This window comes from Betta splendens, chromosome 8, assembly GCF_900634795.4.
Source record: "Betta splendens chromosome 8, fBetSpl5.4, whole genome shotgun sequence".
NCBI lineage: Eukaryota > Metazoa > Chordata > Actinopteri > Anabantiformes > Osphronemidae > Betta > Betta splendens.
Window position 1 is genome coordinate 6,994,336 of NC_040888.2, and position 21,781 is coordinate 7,016,116.

The 21,781-nt window shown below is 41.0% G+C and overlaps 1 protein-coding gene across 5 annotated transcripts; it reads left to right on the forward strand.

The window, feature by feature from the left end:
- The first annotated feature begins 425 nt into the window (after nt 1-425).
- Nucleotides 426-21,752, forward strand: pbx4 (pre-B-cell leukemia transcription factor 4). Of its 5 annotated transcripts, none has more exons than XM_029159927.3 (10): nt 426-548; nt 974-1,172; nt 3,190-3,303; nt 4,829-4,902; nt 14,991-15,235; nt 15,480-15,670; nt 15,862-15,997; nt 16,203-16,359; nt 18,492-18,578; nt 18,666-21,752. In XM_029159927.3, exons 2-9 carry the CDS (start codon nt 988-990, stop codon nt 18,533-18,535), a joined length of 1,146 nt encoding a protein of 381 aa, XP_029015760.1. In that variant the 5' UTR covers nt 426-548; nt 974-987; the 3' UTR covers nt 18,536-18,578; nt 18,666-21,752. The 5 variants fall into 5 exon arrangements, with proteins under 5 accessions (XP_029015760.1, XP_055367048.1, XP_055367049.1 ...); XM_055511073.1 differs by adding an exon at nt 17,616-17,719 and having other exon boundaries at nt 445-1,172; XM_055511074.1 differs by lacking the exon at nt 3,190-3,303 and adding exons at nt 17,508-17,510; nt 17,616-17,719 and having other exon boundaries at nt 447-1,172.
- The last annotated feature ends 29 nt before the right edge of the window (nt 21,753-21,781 follow it).

Consider the following 21,781-nt stretch of genomic DNA (forward strand, 5'->3'; position numbering starts at 1 on the left):
ATCTTTAAAATAAATGCTAAACAGCACAAAGTTGTTATTGATCTACATAATGTTTATGTCTGCAGCTTCTAGTAAGCTCGAGTACATTATCACTTTAAGTCTTTAAAAGCATTCGCATCAGATTTTTTTTATAAAGGCGCCGTGTTGCTCAGGTCTTTCATATTAATGGAAATTATTGCTTTAACCGGTTATAATAGGACAAGCAATGCTGATGACGTAAGAGGTTATCCATTTGTGAAAGGCCGTACACGAGGAGGATAACCTAGACGAATATTGCAGTTATACAGTCCGAACCGCTGTATCAAACCATCTCGCACATTTGCGCCACCATTAAATCAAATATAATATAAATGCAAAGACATCGGACGCCTTATTTCGATATCGTATTGATAAACCCACCCGCAAGTTCTCGCTCTGTGGTGAGTTCAATGGTCAACGCGACGCCCCTCGCGCAGCGCAGAACATCCCACAGACTCGCGCGACACCAACAACAATGGCAAACCGTAGTGTGTTTTGGTAGAAGATTTCTGATTGGAGCTAGACCGTCTGTAAGCTTAGACGCCGCATTTGCGTGTATTTCCTTTTTAAATTGGCGATTTTATTTTATTTTTAAAACAAGACAACGCGTCTGCTAGATATTTTTTTTGTTTTCCGAAAATGTGCGAGGCGCAGTTGGCGAGCTCACACAGTCTGTGCATGTGTGTCCCTGCTGCTTTTCCGCTGGGCTACAGCTCCTAACCTAGCTGCTTTTCACTCGGTGGGTAGCTAGCGTTAGCCTGGCCGCGTTTATTGACTTACAGCCAAACAGAGGCGAATTTAAACGTGTTTGTCGGATCTGTTCCACGATAACTGCGCTTAGTTGTTTGTCAATCGTCGCTGTCGAGTACACTTAAGACGCATTGTATGATTTGTCGTAGAAAATACTTTGCTGGCTAGCTAACAGGCTAGCTATTTGTGTGTTTTCTCCGACGAGTTTTCTTCGAAAGTATGGATGACCAGACTAGGATGATGACGGGTCTCACCGGACTCGGTGGACTAGCACAAGCCGATGTCGTTGACCCAGACTCGGTTAGGAAGCAGCAGTCTCTCGGCCAGCCACAGCAAGACATCGGGGATATCCTACAGCAAATAATGGCTATCACCGACGAAAGCCTGGACGAAGCACAGGCCAGGTAAGACAGGCAAAGAGCCATTTTCCACTCGCCACAGCTAAGCTAACTAACGTGGGTTGTATGGACCTTATTTGTGCTGCAGGCTTAAGCTGTTCAACGTTCACGCAAGGTAATAGAAAATATAAACGCTATCGGAAGTTCACGTTAAATGCGATTCCCTGGTTATATTTAGTTCCACAATAACTCGAACCACCCACATTACAGCGATGTGGTAGTTTGAAATTAGGTTCCGAAGATCGTGCTTTGTTGCAAAGTGTAATGGTAAACATGATCACTAAGTGTAAAGTCTCTGTTTGGAGAGTTTATCACAGTCGTGACCGTGTGAAATGCTAATGGTTTGATAATGCTGCGTGAACGAAGAAAACAAAAAATGCACTTTTTTTCCCAGACAGTTGTTGAAGTCTTCCCATTGGTTGGCAGAATAGTGTGAAAGTTGATGGATCCAATTTACCCTTTACAGTAATTATGACAACTACCAAGAACTACATCAATAACATACAAGATACTTTCCAAGATATGCATGTTATACAAGTGGCCAGAGCTGTGTGGGAAAAAAATCATTCATTTTTTTTTCTCATGTCAAACCTTTCATATTACTAATCAAAGTATGGCTTACTCGTTTGCCTAATTATAACATATGTGGTTGTGGAGTGGCACTTTGTGTCCCACAGAGGCTGATTAGTCATTGTGATACAAATGAGTGGGTAAATTAAGGTAAGGCTAAGGATTACTCAATTGTCCCAAATACCAGCTCAGTACCACTGGGGATGACAACATTCATATCACTCCTCAGTTCATGTTTGTGTTAAGGGTGTTTTGGGGTGGGATTATTGTAGGGAGTATGCATTGCAGTGAGCTTCTGACCTACACTCATTTACCATGTGGCTCAAAGAGCATAAGGTCAGATTCAGATGAAGCATCACTATTTCAACAATAGACAACCCTCCACTGCAAGACTGTGGCCACAGTGTGATGTGTCATTAGCTAGTGATTTTCCACCCAACATTTGACCACCTGGTTCTCTTAATTAATTCACTCCTCTTTCACTCCCTCCCTCCCTGGTGTTCATCCTTTTCATTGTGTGCTGGGTGCAATCAATTCTCCTATAATGTGTAAGCGAGTGCAGCTGTCCGCAAATCGAGTTTCTATTAATGAGATGGTGGTGAGGGGGAGGGATGATGCTACACCAGCAGCCTATGAACCCTGAGATATTACCCTATATTCAGTACAAGTTGGAGGACTTAATTAGGCCTTGGTTCATGGACAAATATAAATACAATTTCCTGTGGAGTAATTCTTCTTTTCTTTTTCTTCTCAGTTTGAAGCTTAAGCTTCACAAAAATGCAAAAATAACAATGGATGATCAAATAAACAAACTACTATTGTATTGGTTCAATGCAGCAGTCGCTAAAACGCAACCTAATATTAGAAGTTAGCAGGCTGTTGTACAAAGTGGGCAGGAGGTGTCCTTGCTGTATGCTTATATTGATCTATGCCCCCACTTAGGCCATGTCCTTAATGCTCTATGTATGCTGTAGTAATACTAAAAGGAATTTGTTCTATGATAGTTCACTGGGCTTTATAGAAATTCTACCTTATACTCTGCTCAATCTCCTGATACCACCATGTCTATGGTTTGTACAGGAAAAATATAGTAATGTGCTGACAGACTAGTGTGTAATTGATTGGCTGTATGTTCATTTGATTCTCAAGTTCACTGTAGATAGAAGGCCAAGATATAACCAGTTTAGGTCACACTAGTAGGAGTAGTAACTGAAGTCCTCAATGTCATACTTGGCTACAAATAAGCTTGTCAACCACACATCAGTCTTTTCTTCGGTCACGATCTGTAGAGTAAAGTATGAAGTGGCTCATATTAGCATCGCGCCCTTGTCATGCAGGGTGGCAGTGTGTTGGGATGGGGAGTGGTCAGGGCAGCGCAACAACTCGGTGTTGCAGAGTATTCTTCCTGCGCACCAGCCACCCTCATCCTCTCACCCTGTCGCCATATGTTCAGATGCTGGCCAGAGGAATCGCCGGCGCATTGGGGTGGATCAGACGACCCCACAGAGGGTGGGAGAGCAGGGGGGGGCATAACAGGGGGTGACCTGCCTCTCAACTTCCAGCACAGGTCAGTACAGGACCGCATGAGCACTTCCTTTTTCCCCTCCTGCTCATACCCTCCATGTTGAAGGCAGCCCTCCCCCAACTCAAATCCAGCAGTGATAGAATTGGTAGAGAGCATGACATATTTAACGTTGGACACATATCTTTCATACTGCCTCAATTTTTTAATTGACAGTCAATCGCTCAGTAGCCACGTGAGTTGCTAATCACTACAGTCCCTTCATTAATAGCACAGTGGACATTCACAACTGGAATTGGTGTTGAGGTCAGGCGTAGCCAAATCATCTTCATTTCTGGTTGTGTCAATGTGTTACTGAGGATGTCATATGGATAATAAATCCATATTTTTCTGGTTAAGGTTTTTCTTGTTTAAATGTTTTTTTAATTTTTCATCATTAGATACAGAAACCGCATACTTATTTCTTTGACGTGTACGTTTACTGTATCTTGCATTTTTTTTTTTTTTGCTACTGAAGTCTGTTCTGCTTGAAATTATACCTTTTTTTTATTTTGAAAGGTCTTTACATTACCCACCTAACCTACATTTGCTTCATTGAAAGTATTTGATAAAACTGCATGAGATCATGGAAAACATTTTCAGACAAAATGCGGTATTACAAAAAAATGCCCAGACAATTATGGTTTCGAGTATAACGACACATTTCTGTCAATCCCAACAATAGTGGTGTATCATGAGCTACAGAGTATTATATATATATATATTGCATGATTTTGTTTGTGACGGTTTGTGAATGTGGGGGCATTACAGACTTGCAAATCGTGCCATGTGCACAGTGAATGCAAACCTAAAAGATGTACATTCTATTCTCTATTCTATTCCAGTTGTTAAGATTAGGTAATAGTGTTTAGTGGTGTATTAAAATCAGGGCTTTGCTATAGCATTCAAGTCCTATAAATTTTAATTAGATGCAAGTTGGATTGGATTGTGAGTGTGCGTATGTGTATTACCCAAGAAATTTTGTTGCTAAGGTGGTCTGATTTGATTACTGTGAACTGTAGAAGTTTTCCTTTTCACCTTTTAATTGCTGTTAGACCGTTCGGCAATAAAGAGAATTTCTCTGATTAAATTAAAATTGCAGCTTTATCCTTATCCCCTCTATCAAGTCACCATCTACATTCATGGAACAAATCTTTCTGAGGAGGGAAGAAATTAGATTACTGTGCATTAACTCTGGAATCTTGTGTTCAGTAATGATGACCTTGAGGTTTGGCATCATTACCTGTTCCACAGTGCAAAGCATCGAAATGACAACATTACTCTTGTTATTTTCGATTGACACATCAGGGATGTTTCAGTACTGGCAAAAGCATTTCCCCATCGAAAATGCCTTTAAGCAACATGGCTCTGCCCAGCTGTGTTGCACTACACTCTTTTAATGCTGTATGTATATTACATACATCGCCTCTACCTGCTTATGGGGGAGGACATGGAATGACTTGAGATGGAAGTCTGTTTATCGTAATCCTCCTCGCTCTCTCCCTCTCTTATTCCCTCTTCTCTTCCACAGGAAGCATGCCCTGAACTGTCACAGAATGAAGCCAGCCCTCTTCAGCGTTCTCTGCGAGATCAAAGAGAAGACCGGTGAGTTTCTACTTCACTCGTTTTTCTGTTTCCAGTCTGCACAAATTGAGATATACTGAGCTTTTGCTCCAGTTTCTCTTGCATCAAGTTACTTTTTTATTAGCCTCACAGAACTTATTTGATTTAATATTGATTGTATTTTGTCGTGGAAATGGTGTAGCTGCATGTATTTTGTATTGGTTTAATTTATGGCACAAATATGTTGTTGTTTCTTGAGATGTAGAAACCTCACATTTTTAGGCCTCTGTTCAAACTTAAACAGTGACTAGATGAAAATAATCTTTGAGGACATTACAATTAAAACTTTCAGCATGTTTTTATTCTAATAATATCAGCCTATAGTATCAGATAAATTTCGTTCATTTGAATTTACTTTTGCTAATAAAATTCTTCAAAGTAATCATGGCTTATTCTCGATAGGTATTCATGTTAACTTGAAACTGTAGTGAAATTTAAAGGAATGGATTGAAGATAGATAGTTAATCCTCTTCCTTAGCTAGTCCCTCTCCATTATTGTCTTTCTGCACTTTCTTTCCCTTTCACCTACCTTGTGTATCTTCTAACAGAAAACCTCTCTTGTTCAAATACAATTTGAAAATGCTGCACTGCTGCCTGTTGTGGCCCTCTGTCAATAATGTATTATTGCTCTCCAGTGATTGGAGAAAAGTAAAGGCTAGGCTTGAGTGAGTGGGGCAGGGTACACTGTTTCCCAGGCAACCAGTGGTCTTATTTACCCTAATGCCATTCGCTTTGATTTTCACGTTAGTCTCCCAGCAAACTAGAGAGACTGCCTGTGAATACTTGTACAGTAAGCCGAGCAGAAAAGCAGACGAATCATGGTGATAGCTCAACAATAGACTACTCCGAAATAACGTGACAACCAGCTTTGCCTTTACACTGCTGGTCATTTGCCACTTACTACCCCCCTAGCAGCACTGTGTACCTGCTATGGCATTTCTGTGCTACTCTATCAGACCCCCTGCAGGCCCCATTATGTGCCGCTGGAATGTGAATTGACTTCTCTTCAGTGTAGCTCGTGGAAGACCCAATCAGTAGTCCCCTAGTATCTCCTTAGATTTTGTGCAGTCTTTTTTTCCACTAACAAACATGCATTTATGTTGACACCTCCACATACACTCTCTGTCTCACAGACAGATCGAACAGGGATAAAAGCAAAACTCAGTCTTGGGTGTACTCCTGCTACTTTTGCTGCCTCGGTCTTGTCCTCTCCCGTTTCCCTCTGCCTCATTCCAATTCTTGAAAGAGAAGACTTGCTCTGAACTCGGGGCTTTGATATGGTAATGTAATGGTTGTGGTGGAGTAGGGAGGTGGGATGTGGGGGATGGGAGGTGAATTCCTTTGAGTGCTGCAGTTGGTTAGATTGTTTTCATTGTAAAGGAAATGTTCTGCGCAAATGCCAGTAACCCCACCAACATACACTGCCTCCACCTCAACACACCCCCATTTTACAACAGTGTCTGTGTTGTGCTGGGCTTTCACATTAAACATGACCTCCATCTGTGTGAAATTTGATTCCTGTTTAGTACTTTCCGAAACATACATCAAAAAAATTAAAGCAGTTGAAAAGACATGGAAAATGTAAAAGTTGAGTGTCAGTTACCTCAACTCTGTTCTATTCTCCCTCGCTCTCATGGGTATTGCTGTAAAAATAGTTCTTGGTGCAATGGGAGAGCTTATGCCAAAATCTCTCATAAGCCACTGCAGCTACTTCTTAGAAGTTCTTGCGTTATGTTCGAGGCGTTTCTCCTTAGTTGTATGTAGGCATGCATATAGTTTATGTTTTCAACTTGAAGACAGCAGAGTGTATCGTGAGCGTGCCTGTCTTCTCGCTTTCACTTGGATGAGTTCACACTCCAACACTTGCAACTCATCTTGATAAGCTGTCTGATAAACAGCTCTGTGGGATAATGCTGCTAAGTTGCCTGAGTAGAAATAGGGGCAGACTGGCTAGCGTCTTTACTGAGACTGGCTGACTCTGTTGATTCCTGTGGCCCACTCCTTTGAAGAGGTTTTTACAGCAGAATTTCTAATTCATTAAGTAATGAGAAATTATTAAGTAGAAAATTAGGCTCAGTTCTGTAATGTTTGAGGTGACCGAGATAGCAATTTGTCTCTCTGCCTTTATATTTCTACCCACCAAAATCTCTGCCTGCCAGCAGAGCCAGCAGCACTTATCTAGTATGTTGGGTAAGCAGTTAGGTGACAACCCATCATCACATCCTATTAATGCTTTGACAAGATCGATGCATGCTGAGTTTTAGCAAACGCAGTGAATTGTTGCAGTGGCTTGGTCTTTCAGGGATACGTCTATTTACATGTAATGGAAAGGTTTCGCCTGTTTTAGTAATTTTGTATTTGATGTTGATTTATGGGTAATAAGCCATCATGACCAATGAATAGAAAACAAACTTTGCACTGCTGACGCACAGTGTTGTCATTTGTCAATTTAATGTGTTTGATGCAAGTGTTGAATTTTTGTTAAACCCTCAAATAATAATAAGCCACATTGCAGTATCTTGTCTTTTAATTAGCCTTGAGTGTTTTCTTATGTTATCTTTTGTTATCCTTCCTGTGGCCTGTAGCAGGACACCTATATTGCACCCAGTGTGTTATTAGTTCAACATCTACTTGTATAGATTTCTTTTTCTTTTAGCCTGACAACCCTGTAGGATAACCAAACTAATAAACAAGTGGTGTTATGTTTTAGACTACAACAGTTCCAAAAACTACTTACCACCACTTGTGTACTCTGTGTGATCAGTATGATTTATATTTGAAATTGTGCAAGGTAATGGTCTTTGGTTACATAATTTTTCAATTTCCCTGTGATTATAGTCATTAAAAACAAATGTGAAACAACCCAAAACTGTCATCACAAGCAGAACAAATGTTTGACTTTTTCTTCCCCCAACTTTTGAAAAATCAGAGGCAGTTGTTGAAAGTTAACAGACCTCACAGAGCAGAAGTTAGGGAAAAACACTTTGAGCAGTGTTTGGTTTAGATGTTTGTATGTAATCGATTGGAGTGTTGTACAGGAAGTCTACTGAATAACATGCCTCATTTAAGCAACTTAATTATTATTAGGTCGCGAAGAGCCTAATTTGAAACAGAGCCATGAAATTTTATGAGTTGTTAGGAACCTGTGGGAGGTTTTATTATTTTTGAGTGAAAGCATAAGTACCTTTTAGGCCGAAAGCAGTAACAAGATATAAATAGTCTGTGGCAGAAATGCTGTCTATGCGAAGCTCCTTTCTTTTAGTTTTACTGTTTTTGTGATCTGCAACAACAGTATTGTGCATCTTTTCACTGGCATCAATCCTTGGCTTTTACATTTAAGAGTGTTTTATATTTACACTCTGTGCAGGATTGTCTCATCTGTTTCTCGGTCAAATCTCCTGTGTTTTGCGGTGTCATGCCACTCAATCCTTTTTTTCCTCTTCCAGCTCTTTTCCAGAGAAGAATGGAAAAAAAGATAGTGAGTTGTGGGGAGGGGGCTGCAAGAGTGATACAGGGAGATTGATGAGGCAGTAAGAGCAGGAGTAATTACTTGGTGTCCATTCCCCAAGCCAGATTGGCAGACGGCTAATATCACACAGACCCCTGGCCTTAACAAATACACCACTACCCCCATCTCCCTTCTTAAAGTGGGGAGCCAGAGAACCCCAACCTTTAGCCTGGAACCTAATGGTGTGTGGGCCAACTGATATGCCCATGTGGTAATATTCCTGGAGGAACTGGATTTCTGTGTAATGTGACTTAGTGAAAGCACAGTGGGGATAGTTCACTATTAGGTTGCAACATAAATTTGTTCCCCCAAGAACAGTGATATTTCTCGGGGAACGCCGTGGCTGCTTATAGATGCAGGCATAATATTTCTTGGTTGACCAGCATTAATGATGTGTTTGTTGCCTTTGCATAGCTAGACCAAGAATTTCTACTGCAACAAATAATCATGTTGACTAAAATGCAAGTTAGAAATGAGTAGCACCTGGTTATAATGCATGCATGTTTTGCATTCAGGTGTTAACTTTGTCTTTCCCATCTGACTCCCCTGACCTATTAATCAAGCATTTGCCAAGTTGCTTAATGTTTATAATTTGTGATAGGGGTTTAAAAAAATAACTAGAAACAAACAGGATACTCAGAATATACAGAAACTGAACTAAACAAGCAAAACATTAGTCAACAGTAAAGATGTGGAACCAGTTACTTAATGACATGATAGAAGATGCTATGTTTGCTAATGTCTTACCTTGGATCTATAAAATTTTCAGCTTATTACCAAGGACAAGTAACAAGCAAGGTCTGAGTAACCCATCAATATTGGTTGAAGATCACACCCACAGGGTGGACTGCTATCTCTTCATCTTAACTGCCCTCCCTCTCAGCATGTCCATGCCTCTCACCCAGCTTTTAGGCTTTGCTCTTAAAAGGAAGCCAGCGTCTCTTTAATTAAAGATATGTAAATGTGGTCTCAGCTGGATTGCGTTAGTTTGGTTGTGGTGGGGTGGGAGAGTGTGGGAGCCTAGCACCTAATCCTGACTAATTAAAGATTAATTACAATTGATGGGAGCCTTCCACCCCTCTGCAATAGTACACATTGCTGTCCCAGACAGTATGTTTGTATATTTCACACCATGTCATGAATGCGAGGGAGAGAGGGAAACATCACGGGTGGTGAGGGGAGGGGGTGGTACTACCCACTCCAAGGTTAGCAGTAAGTAATGGGTTATTACAGACACTAGGAAGCCAATGCCCCTTTTTAAAGCATGTATGCTCTTCATCAGTTCAGGTAGATCTGCTGATGTATTTTTTTTGGTTAATCTATATGAGGGACATTATTAGGGGATAATTGTCTGTCATTATTAACTTGTAATGTGTACTTATCTGTATAGCTAGTTAAGGATCCTTCAGCAAAACCCCTGGTAAATTGCTATCCTTAACAGCCATACATATAACGGGCACAGTGATTTTTATTCCCTACTAAGACGGTACATCAGGCCGTGCCGACAAACCATGTACCCTCAGCTCTCTCTGGCACCATCTGACTGTGTCATAATGCTTGTTCGCTTGTTATAAATGGGCACTGCTCTTCTGATCTATCGCTTAATTGCCACCTAATTTGCATAACAGTGCAAATTAACGACCTCTCAAATGAGCGTTCATTTTTCACAAAGTCTTTAGGAGCTCCTTAAGAGTCTGTGCTAATGAGCACAGGAGGCAGCTGGCCTGATGAGAGTTGACTGGGGGAAGATCCTAGCAGTGCTCTAACAAGCCTCCTGCTTAGATGATCTTCGTCATTCTCTTCTTCCTCCTGTGACATTTTAAATCCTTTTATTCCTTGTCTTTCCATTCTTGACTTTTTCTCTTGCTTTACAAGTATAGGGGACTGTATGTCATGGATGTATTCACAGGTATTCAAGAGTTTAAAATGTGTTCTTTATCAACGTCACGCTTTTCAGCACATGTGATGTATCTTTTATTGCTTAGTCACTTAAAATGTTAGTAAAGCCCAAATTGAATCATGTTTTGTCAGCTGGCTTCAGGACGAGAGCAAGTAACGGATAGAGATATGTTTGAGGCTGTCTGTTATCTTGGTGAGCCTACAACTCACAGTAGGAAAGGAGATAAAAACAGTCCTTTTTTTAAAATATGCAGAAATTATTGATATAATAGACTAGTTAGACTGTCTGTGTTTAAGTGACTGAATTATAACCAAAAATTAAGCATGATCGATGCGTGAGAAAATTTACAGTTTTTTATTATTAAATACATACTTATGACTATTTTGTTTAAACGTAGGTTGAGGTTTGTATGCATTTTAATTTTGGTACTTTTAATAATTTAAATTAAACTTAACACAAATTTGATTTGTGTATCAGGTTAATAGCCCAGCTCTCAGGAGAATATTTTTATTGTAGTGTTACTTTATCGTGCCAAAAGCACAGTAGGGAAAAGATGTAGCTTGTTTATTATGTCATATTGGTCCAGTTTAAGTGACAAGACAAATTGATCCTTCCTCCATTAGTGTTGACACATTCTGTGTGTGTCGGTGTGTTTGTGTATGAACATCCAAAGAGGATACACACAGTCATTGCATGTCCAAGCCTCACTCGTTAGCTAATTAAGGGCTGATAAATGATGTGTTGGACTGAAGTGGTGTTTGCCCAAGGCGGGAGTTCTCCAATTCACACCTTAGTCATACAACTCCGTTTAGTTCTCCGTGTGGCTTTGTGTGTTTGTGTTAGAGTAGGGGGGCTGCGTGCAACAGGACTCTGGTGAACTACCCAAACAGATGCTGATTAGCGTGAGCTGCTTAAAGTAGGAAGAGACATATGGATTGGGCTCATTAAGTTGAATGTACCAAACAATACCTTTTTAAGAAAAATAGGTTTTAACTAACAATATTAATAACAAATTAATTCAGTTCAATTCTGAAACTTGAAACCTTTAACAGGAATTGCCGAAGACAAATTGCTGATTTGCTTGTGAAATGCTGTGACTCCTTCGTCTTAAACCGGACTGTTTTGTGGAAACTGAGTGGCATTAGAGACAACCCAAAGTTCTGAACTGTAATGTTTCACTTTTTTGTTAATGGTAAAAGTCTTACAGATACAACTGTGAAAAAGTAGTTTAAAATAGATATGTGCCACACTGCTCCTTATTTTTCCCAGGATGTGTCGCCCAAGTGCTATATTATATCCTGCAAACAGTTATAACTGGTTTTACCTCTCAGAAACCGCAGTTGGGATTTATTCATACAGCTTTTGTGAGGTGAATTTCCATATTCATGTCGCATATTTTCATTGTGAAAACCATCTTTCCATAGCCCATTCTCTTTATCTGAAGTCTCTGTCTGTAATAAAAGGAAAAACTGATGTTTTCACGGCCCTATGTTTTCCCCCTTTCTGGATTGCTCGCTCTCTGGCACGTCTGGATTCTGTATATTTCTGTAGCCTCCCTCTCTGTCTCTTGCTCTCTCACACACACATCTTCTGACTCCTTTTTTCAATTCTCCTTGGTTCTCCTTCTACCCTCTCTCTCCTTCTCCCTCTCCCTCCTTACCTTTTTTCCCCTTTTTTCCTTCTCTATCCTTCTCTCTCTCCCGCTCCCTTGCTCTCTCCCAGTGAAAGGCTGAGAATACCCAAGGGAGCTGATGCAATTAAAATGCTAATCCTGTCTGTCTACAGAGAGAGGGAGGGGGGGGCTGACAGCATGAGGGATTGCGGCTCACATGGAGAACTCGACTGAAATGGAGAACAGAGGGGGGGAGGCACTGGGGGAGGTGGAGGGACGAGGGTGGGGGCTGTGGTAGGGAGGGGGGAGGGGACGTGTGTTGGGGGAGACAGAGTGAAAAGGGGGATGCTTGCGAGAGAAAAGACAGACAAGGATAAAGCTTGTGCTTTGAGCTGAGCAATGATATACTGACTATGTTTAAGTCTTATCTATGCGTACGTGTGGAAGGCATTACAGTTAATGTACAGCCCTACGCTACTGTTTAGGCTGTTCACCCTTACCTGCACCACTTCATACATTGTGTGTTGTCTCTGTACAGCCAACCATTTCCACATTGGCTGTGCAGAAATGAGAATGATTATGTATGCAGTGAAAGCCCAGCTGGATACTCTGAATATTTCATAGTATGTGTTGCTCACTCTGTCTCTCAATGCCACACAGCCCAGCTATAGTGTGCATAATGGTGTGATTTTTAAAGAGCCATGGATACAGGCCATGTGGGTCTTAGGTTGTCTCTCCATATTTATAAAAAAAAGAGGGTGGGGGGTTTAGCATCTTTACTTATAGCACTCAGTAGCCGTCCAGTAACAGAATCAGCGCATTAGTGTTGTAAGGAGCTAATTGATCAAAATGAGAAGCTTGAAGCCTGCTTGTACACTTGTATTTTAATTGGTATTGCATAATCATATTTTCAAGAGTCCTATGTTTGGTTTGTAAATTTGGAGGGGAGGGGGTTAGACATGTGTCTGTCTTGTTTTCTTCTATCTCAACTAATCGCAACTGCTGCGATAATATTACTGTGCCACTAGACTGTGCATGAGTGCAATTGTGGGTAATCACAGCTTAATTGGAGTAATTAGGGGAATGTAAGGGCATTAGGCTACAGCTGGGGGCCATAATGAGTAGCGGGGGCAAAAGGGAGGAGGGAAGAGGTGAGAAGCTTCAAGAGCCACAGTTGCCCTCCTTACTCTTGGTCAGTTGTGTTTCTCAGCGAATGGATAATGAAGGTAATCCCCTCATGTGGTTACACACTGTCAGGAAGATCACACAAACGTCAGGCGCCATTGCATCCACACAATATTGTAAGATTCAACAGGTACAAAACCAACTTCTGGTCAGTAACTTTGCGCTGAAGACGTGCATGGGTTGCTTGTGAAATACTGAAAAGGAAAAGAAAACAAGGAGGAAAAAGAGATGGGCGAATCAGGGTCATTAGTTCAGGCGGCTGGGTTTGCTGCATTCCTGAGCCCTGAGATGGGGGAGCAGTAGAGCAGGAATGTGCCTTGGAGAGAGAGGAGAACTAAGCGAAGGGAAAGAAACAGGCAAGAAGTAACCAGACAAAGGGGAGGGAGTTGGACACTTTGCTGGAAGAGGCTCTAAATGGTGGAACACACTCATTTATCAAATGAAGTTTGGAAAAACACAAACTCATCTGCTTCATAGCAATTGGAAACATTAAGCAAAATGGTTTTTGTCCTCATTTCGTTCACATCTGTTAGCCCCACCGTACTGTTCTGCTCATTTGTTAGCTGTTACCGCTCCATGGCGGCAGACATGTTTTTCAGCTCGACTTGACGGTGGACATTTTGACAAGAACATAAAAGTGATATTTTTAAAGTTGTGCTACAAAGAGTGAGTTAATGAGTCCTGTAAACCTTGACGACAAACTTTGAACGACTAGGAAAAAGTTGTGATCTAGTTTTACCCACATGTAATCCCATTCTGTTTAGTGCTTTTTCTTCTTCTTTTAATGTTTATAATATCACACTAGCAGTCATTAGATCATTACGGCACATCTAAACATTTCTACATAGAGTTTTTTTTACCATTTCATTGTCCACTATGTAGGCTTTTATTACAATTCTAGTAACATTTATCCTCTAAGTCCAATTTCAAAATTAGTTTATTTTTCATAGATGGGCAGAGCAAAGAAATCTAGTGGAAAACATGAATGCAGGGAATGCTTATTTATTATTCATCAGGTTGTTTGTATGTATGTTTTCTAATAGATTGAAGTCGAAGAGCAAGTTCTTTTAATGTGTTCAAGTATTTCCAGTTTTATGTTTTAATGTAACTTTAATATATGATCAAAATATCGCAAAATATGATCATTACCTTTGACTAAAAACCTAACCTAAACAATGAACACAAGACGTTACACTTTTATTTTTTCTCCTTTTTCTAGTTGAATAATTGAAAAGGAAATTCTAGGCTCGAGGCTGTGAAGAAGTTAAAGTTGTCTGTACTTAAAACTTTTCAGTAACCATGGTGTTTTTGAGTGTGTATGTGTGAAAGAGAGATATGAGAGCATGGCTGAGGGCTGACAGAGGTCCTGGTATAATACAGTGGTGGAGAGCTGCAACTGATAACTATACTTATGGCCAGTGGGGCTCATAGTGACAGCACATGCACTCCCATTACTGGTCCCATGACTCATGCCCTATCTCTGGCAGCTTGCCACTGAGGGACCACACTGCCCTCTGCTGTTGATAAAGACAAAGTTCAGGCTCATTGAGAATTCAGCCAGGCGTTCATAGCCATGACTCAGGGGAGAAACTTGACTAGGTTTTGACAGGCCTGCACTTCTTGGAATTTTAGCAGTGATGAAGTATCCTCCCACATACCCCTAGAACCCACAATATCAGCGTTCCCCTTCATGTCAAATGTGTGGTTTAGTAGTTTTTAAAAACTTAAACCAACAGATGTAGGGAATAGGCAGCACTGAATTGGTATTTGTATGCCAATGGCAGAGTTTTTGCACATGTAGACATAAATGGGGATCGTCTTTCTACTAATCCTCCCGCCTAACATGCCATGTTTCTTCTTTCCAGTGCTGAGTATACGTGGTGTGCAAGAGGAGGACCCCCCAGATCCCCAGATCATGCGGCTGGACAACATGCTGCTTGCTGAGGGCGTGTCAGGACCAGAGAAAGGTGGAGGGTCGGCTGCAGCAGCAGCAGCGGCAGCAGCAGCAGGGGGCTCACCCACTGACAGCAGCATCGAACACTCGGACTACAGAGCTAAGCTTGCCCAGATCCGCCAGATATATCATTCTGAGCTGGAGAAGTATGAGCAGGTGTGTGCTGAGGAGACCTAGATGCTTTGATAACTATCCAAACAACCAGTATGTTTGCACTGATGTAAGATTAGGTAACAAGGAATGTCTTTGTGTTCAAAAACCAACTTGAAAATCATAAACTAAATAATTTTAGTGCCAATAGAGACGCTTACAGAAGACATGCTGTGGCACAGGACAGAATATGCGCTTGAGCTGGGTTTTTCCCGGTAGCATTCAACTCTATTCTCTCTCCTCGGTCCAGGCCTGCAGTGAGTTCACCAACCATGTAATGAACCTGCTGAGAGAGCAGTCTCGCACACGGCCCATCTCTCCCAAGGAGATTGAGCGCATGGTGGCCATCATCCACCGCAAGTTCAGCTCCATTCAGATGCAGCTCAAACAGAGCACCTGCGAGGCCGTCATGATTTTGCGCTCGCGCTTCCTTGATGCCAGGTCAGTTTTTCTGTTTGTGTGTGTGTGTGAGATGGCTGCATATTTTCTGATGCTGCTGTAATCTGAGCATCTGTTAAAGGGGTGGGGGTTTTTTTCCGCCTAGACCTGTCAAAAACGTTTTAGAGGTGTCATTTACACGGTTGTATACATTCCAGACATGTTGGTCATTATCTGTTGTCTCTGTTCATCAGACGCAAGAGGCGCAACTTCAATAAGCAAGCTACAGAGGTGCTGAACGAATATTTCTACTCCCACTTGTCTAACCCCTACCCTAGTGAGGAAGCTAAGGAGGAACTGGCTAAAAAGTGCGGGATCACTGTGTCTCAGGTAATGTTCTTTTGTTGCATAAGACTGTAAAAAGCATAATTTTAAGGAAGTTGAAACAGACATGCGAGTTTAGTTACGAAACAGCTTCAACATGCATTCCAATGACTACATCACAGGCTGTATTAAAAGTGTGTGTTTTTGTTTTTTGTTTTTTTTATCTAGCCAGAAAAGTAACTTTGCTAATGCCTATTTATTTGCCCCTCAGGTCTCTAACTGGTTTGGCAACAAGAGAATACGCTACAAGAAGAACATTGGTAAGTTCCAGGAGGAAGCAAACCTGTACGCAGTTAAAACAGCGGTGGATGCTGCCAATGTGTCTGCGCAAGCTAGCCAGGCTAACTCTCCTGCAACACCCAACTCAGGTATTACATGCTTCCATTTACCCACAGTCCTGCTTCTCATTTAGAGACAGTTTCTTGACATGCACTTGTGCTCTCAAACACAAATAAACCTGACTGGACCTCACAGTGACTTGATTGTCTAATGGAAAACCCACACTGTGCAAGATTTGTTCTCCTTATCGAGCTTTTACAGCTAGGTTCTAGGTTAAAAATGTTACTGTTAACTTATCATGGACTAATATATAAAATATTTCAAGCAAACAAAATATGTAATCTTTCCTTTTTATATTCTGACTTTATGATTTGACATTTTAAAAGTAGCATCCAGTAAAAAATTCTAAAATTAACCAGCAATTAAGGTAAAACTTAGAACTGATAAGCTTTTCCTACTAGTTAATTAATGACATTCAACATGTTTTTTGCATGCCTTGTCTTTCCATAAACTGCATTCTATATGTTTGGCGGTGTTATTTTTCTACAGTTGTTAGGTTTGTTTGAGGTTTGTTACTTGTCTGACATTTAATCTTGTGAAATATTTAGTTCTAATTTATTCCACAATGTATTTGCAGATTTTCAGCAGTTGTGTAATACACTATCTCGTAACCATATAAACACTCTGGGTATGCTGTCAAACTAGTATTTTAATTATCTGGTTAAGTCAGATTCAATTTAAGTAAGTGTGTACCTAGAAATGAGGTACAATCCTGCTTATGAGTGAGATTACATCTTGTAAACGGGGCGATTCTTATGGCTTGTTTACGCCTTAAGTGAGAATTGAAAACTGTGCTGCACCAAACATGAGCAGACATGCCTTTTTGAGTGTGGGGGACACTAAGCAAATATGTGGAATGTTGTTCAAATGGTAAATTTTTTACTTTCACAATTGGTTGGCAGGGTCGTAACAGACCCAGTGTTGCATACTATTATATAGTAGTAACTTTCACAAAACTAAGGTTTGCACAGTATTTCTTTAACAATCTCAGATTATACACTTAAAGTGACCTGAGGGTCAACTATGGTTGTAAACATTTCAAGTCAGAAGTAGCTGAACAGGGCCACAATGCAATCAATGAATCATATCATTAGAGAATATATGTCAGATAGACGAGCAATACTTCCTGTCTGATGAAATGACTATTTCAAAAGCTGTAAATACCTACAAAATACAGCAGGTTATATAAGAATGTCTATTGCCACTGTCCACGACCCTATGACCCCATGACCTCATTTCACGATGGTGGGGCTGATTGGAAATTGGCTATATATATTGCCTACAGGGTCCCCGGGGTCATACAGTTTGTCTCACACAGGCGACACCTACCTCAGCCTGCGTTCACTCAACGGGGAGGGTCTCAACATCACCTCCTCTATGCAGCCCCAGGTATGCACTGAGGGCAGCTGCAGAGTTGGCCTCAATGCTGTTAACCCAGTCAACCATATTCCTAGGATACCTACCTTTTTAGTGTAGCTCCTTTTTGACCTCCTTTAAATCCTGACCCAATTTACCCTTTGACCCTATCAATTCCTTACCCAACCTAAATCTTGCACTTGACACTCCACAGTAAATTGTGATGAAGATATAGCATCGCATCAAGGCAAACTGTTTTTGTTAACATAAACATTAGGTTATCGCGTTTCCCTCAGTACTAGTTAGTGGTCAATGGCCCTACCCTCTAGTTCCCTCACCTCCACAAACAGCTTACCTCCCTATTCAGTGTTACATTTCCCCTGCTTTTCCATACACCCCCCCCATATCGCCATATATCGAGCCCTTTTGTTGTGTTTGTTGATAGATGTAAAGTTTTGTCGTTCTTAAAGGATCCACAGATTTCTGCTGTGTGTGTATCCGTGGAATTCAGTTTCACTCTTTCACTTAGAGCAGAAGTGAGTCATTCAGGGGAGAATTGAAATTGATAGTTAAAGACAGTGAGCGGTTGCACTGACTGTAAATACACAATCAGGCTATAGTAAGTTGGTCATTCACCATGGTTCTGATGCATGCAGTGGAGGTTTGTGGATGCTGTATTGTCTGTTGTGCATGTGGTTGTATAGTTCAAAAACAATCCATGGTAGCAAAAGGATTTGTTTGGTAGTTGTATTTTTGTTTGACTGAAACCTTAGTTAAATTTGTGGATGTGTCTTGTCTCTGACAGGTGGATACCCTGCACCGTGCTACACACCTGATGGGCGGCTATGAGGAGTTGTCAGGTAGTGGCCTCTACACCCCTCATCGCCTGGATGTGAGTACCCCCTGCATTTACACTTGAGAAAGTATTTTGGTGGATTTAGATTATTAAACGACAACATATCTCCTGGTGAACTTTTAGGCTAACAGCTGGCAGGACACCACCAACCCCCCCTCGGTCACCTCCCCTCCCGGTCCTCCTGGCAGTGTCCACTCAGACACCTCCAACTGATCCAATGGCTCTCCCCGCCATCACTTCATTCCCACTCTGCTCTGACCACCACCCCCGTACCCATGTTTCAGTAATTTCTTGTCTCTCAGCTAGACGGCCACACAAGGCTGAATTTACATTTCATAAACACTGTGCTGGAACACAGGACAGCCGGACAAGACAGAAAACATCTTTACTATTAAGGACTTTTTGAAAACCACTGACCCAGCCGTGTAGATGTTCATGATGTCTGTACATTATGTGTATATGCACGTTAACTTCACGCAGTACTCACACAGCTTGACTTTGTGCTGTTGACCTCTGCACTCGTTCCTTTGCTTTGGAAAACTGTGATTGCCTGTATCTCACAAAGCCTTGGCATTTGACAGCCAAACTGTTGATACGAATCACCAGGGAGCTCTGCTCACCTCGCTCGTACCAAAGTGCTGCCCCAGTAGTTGTCAACACATCTGCTCCTCTGAGATCACCCTCTGCCAACTCTTCACAAGAAACTGTTGTATCTCCCAGTCCTTATAGCTTGATGTATCATTCTGTTGGAGATTTCAAAGTGAGTAATTTTAAATATGCACAGAGGTGCATGCAGTCCCCACTTCCATAAAACACTCCTCAACGTTTCAGTCGGTTTCATAGAGAGCTGACATAAATGGCGTGTCAAGCACAAGTTAGCATCCTTGTTATGGGTGTCTCTACCTGTGAAAGGGTAGTTAAGGGGATCACTGTTCTAAACCAGGCAGGACAGATGATAATAGGGCTGGTGAGGAGAGAAGGAAAGAGCAGAGAGAGGAGAATATCTTTGGTTGCGTGGATGTAACTATTAGCCCTTTTTGTTGCTAACCAATAGAGGGTGTTAGTAGATGGCTTGTAGACTTTACTTCTTGCTTTCTGTCCACTAGTTTATTTTATTGTAGGCTATTTTCTAATGCTGTTTCACCAGGAATGCACCAGCCACCACCAAAAATGAGCTCAATAAAGCATCTAAATGACGATAGGAGAAGGGTGGAAGGACTGTGGGGCATTGATGTGTTATTGGGACAAACGTGACATGAATTTAGAAATGTGACTTGTCTTCCATGCATGTAGGACTTCTAGGTGTGATATTGTTTTCATTTAACCTTCCAAGTTTTAGCTTCGTTTTTATTAACAAAAGATAAAGGGTATAATTATTACAGTCAGACCAAAAAGGATAAAGTGCATCATGTATTGCTATGATGTGTGTGTCTCTGTATGGGCGTGTGTACAGTGTTTTTGGGATGTTTTAGTCAAACTGGCTGGTTGCCCTTTGACCATGTTAAGCATTATATCGACCGGGTGCTTCCACCTGCCAGCAACATTACCACGTGGGATTCAACTGAGTCGCCCTCCCCATCTTTTAGACGTTTAAGCCTGTGAGCCCGAGGGAAACGCACTACGACCTTCTGTTGTACCAAACCAAAAACACCACCTTTAGCAATGTAATAATGCGACTCTGCGTCTATGAAGTTGGTGCGCAGCCTCCTTTTCAGCTCCATGGGAGGAGGGATTTACATTTGTGTGTCTCTGTGTGGTATCATCATGCCTTGAGTTCATTATCTTTTTTTTTCTCTTTTCTTAAATGGTGGGGGGTTTGTTGTGGGGCTTTATGGGAGGAGGGTGGTTGGAGTAATATCACACCTGTAATTTGATTGTGAGCATAGAAAGTATGAAAAGTATGAAAGTTTACTGTTCTCTGTACCCATCCTTTAACACCTAATAGTGAAACCACAAGTATATTGTTTTTAGTTTATTGGCCTATTGGGCAAGGGCTTCTCTCTCTTCTCTGTTACCAAAAAAGAGGCAGCACTGGGTGTAGTAAAGGTTTTAACTTGTGTTTAAGAAAAACTTTAGTGTTTTGGGGATTTTCATTCTTTGGAACTATTTTATACATTAACTGTTATGTGAATAACAAAGCATTTTGATAGTAAGGCAAAGCCTTATGAAGATTTAAGTGTCAGCCTAGACTTTGTTGAACCATATGTTACAGAACAAAACTTGAGTTTGTACGCTGGTCACACGTGATATCCCACCTCTTAATTACCGGTTTTGTTACTCATCGCTGTTCATACGACTGTATCTTATGAATAACGTTATCATCACACCAAATTATGACGCCCCCCCCTTTTTCTACCTGTTGTAATGGATGTCACTGTACAGTTTGTGTAATGTTTCAGTATTTTTTTTTTTCCTTTTATAAACTTTGGCGTTTGAGATGGCAGGTTTTATTTGTCCTTTGTGTCACAGGATTCATAACTATCAATTTTGAATATTATTTAGGTCTTTTGTTACATAACTGGGTGGCAATGCAGGGTTTACACAAGTAATATTTGGTGCTATGGAAAGATAACTTTGTCAACTGGGGCGAGATTTGGTGAACTTTGCAGAACTGATGACGGACCTCGTTTTTGATTCCTTTGAGTTGCTGCATTTTCAAGGTCACTTCTCCAAATAATCAGCCACATTTGTTCTGAAATCTGCTGAACCTTCAGGCAAAAGTATTTTTATAGAGACACTGGTGAGAATTCAGGTCTTTGGAGCGTCAGGTTCATCAGCCCATGACCGTGTGTGAAGAAGCAGATGTTGCCTGTTTTGTGGAAACACATTAAAACAGGATATTGTTAAAACCAAATTACATTTGAACGCTACAGGTTCAAATGAATGAATGAAACTGTTTTTCTTTTGAAATCTAGTTTGGGTTCTGCAAGTGACTAAATGACTTCCACAGCACCAAATGCCTGTGTAAACCTCTGGTTTCTTTGTTTTATTAGTATATTTGTATCTTCCCTCTTTCCCTTGTATTTACCCCTCTCTCTACCTCCGTCTTTCCATTTCTCTTGTATATAACCCTACTGTTTTCAGACTTGTGAGTCTGTATGAACTCCTTTTATACCTCAACTTTAGAATTGTTCTAGAAAGAGTAAAACAAAAAGAATATGACAAATTGTAGTGTTCTTAATAGAAAATCAATAAAATAATTTAGTGTGATTTTTTTTCCAGTATTTGATTTCAGATTT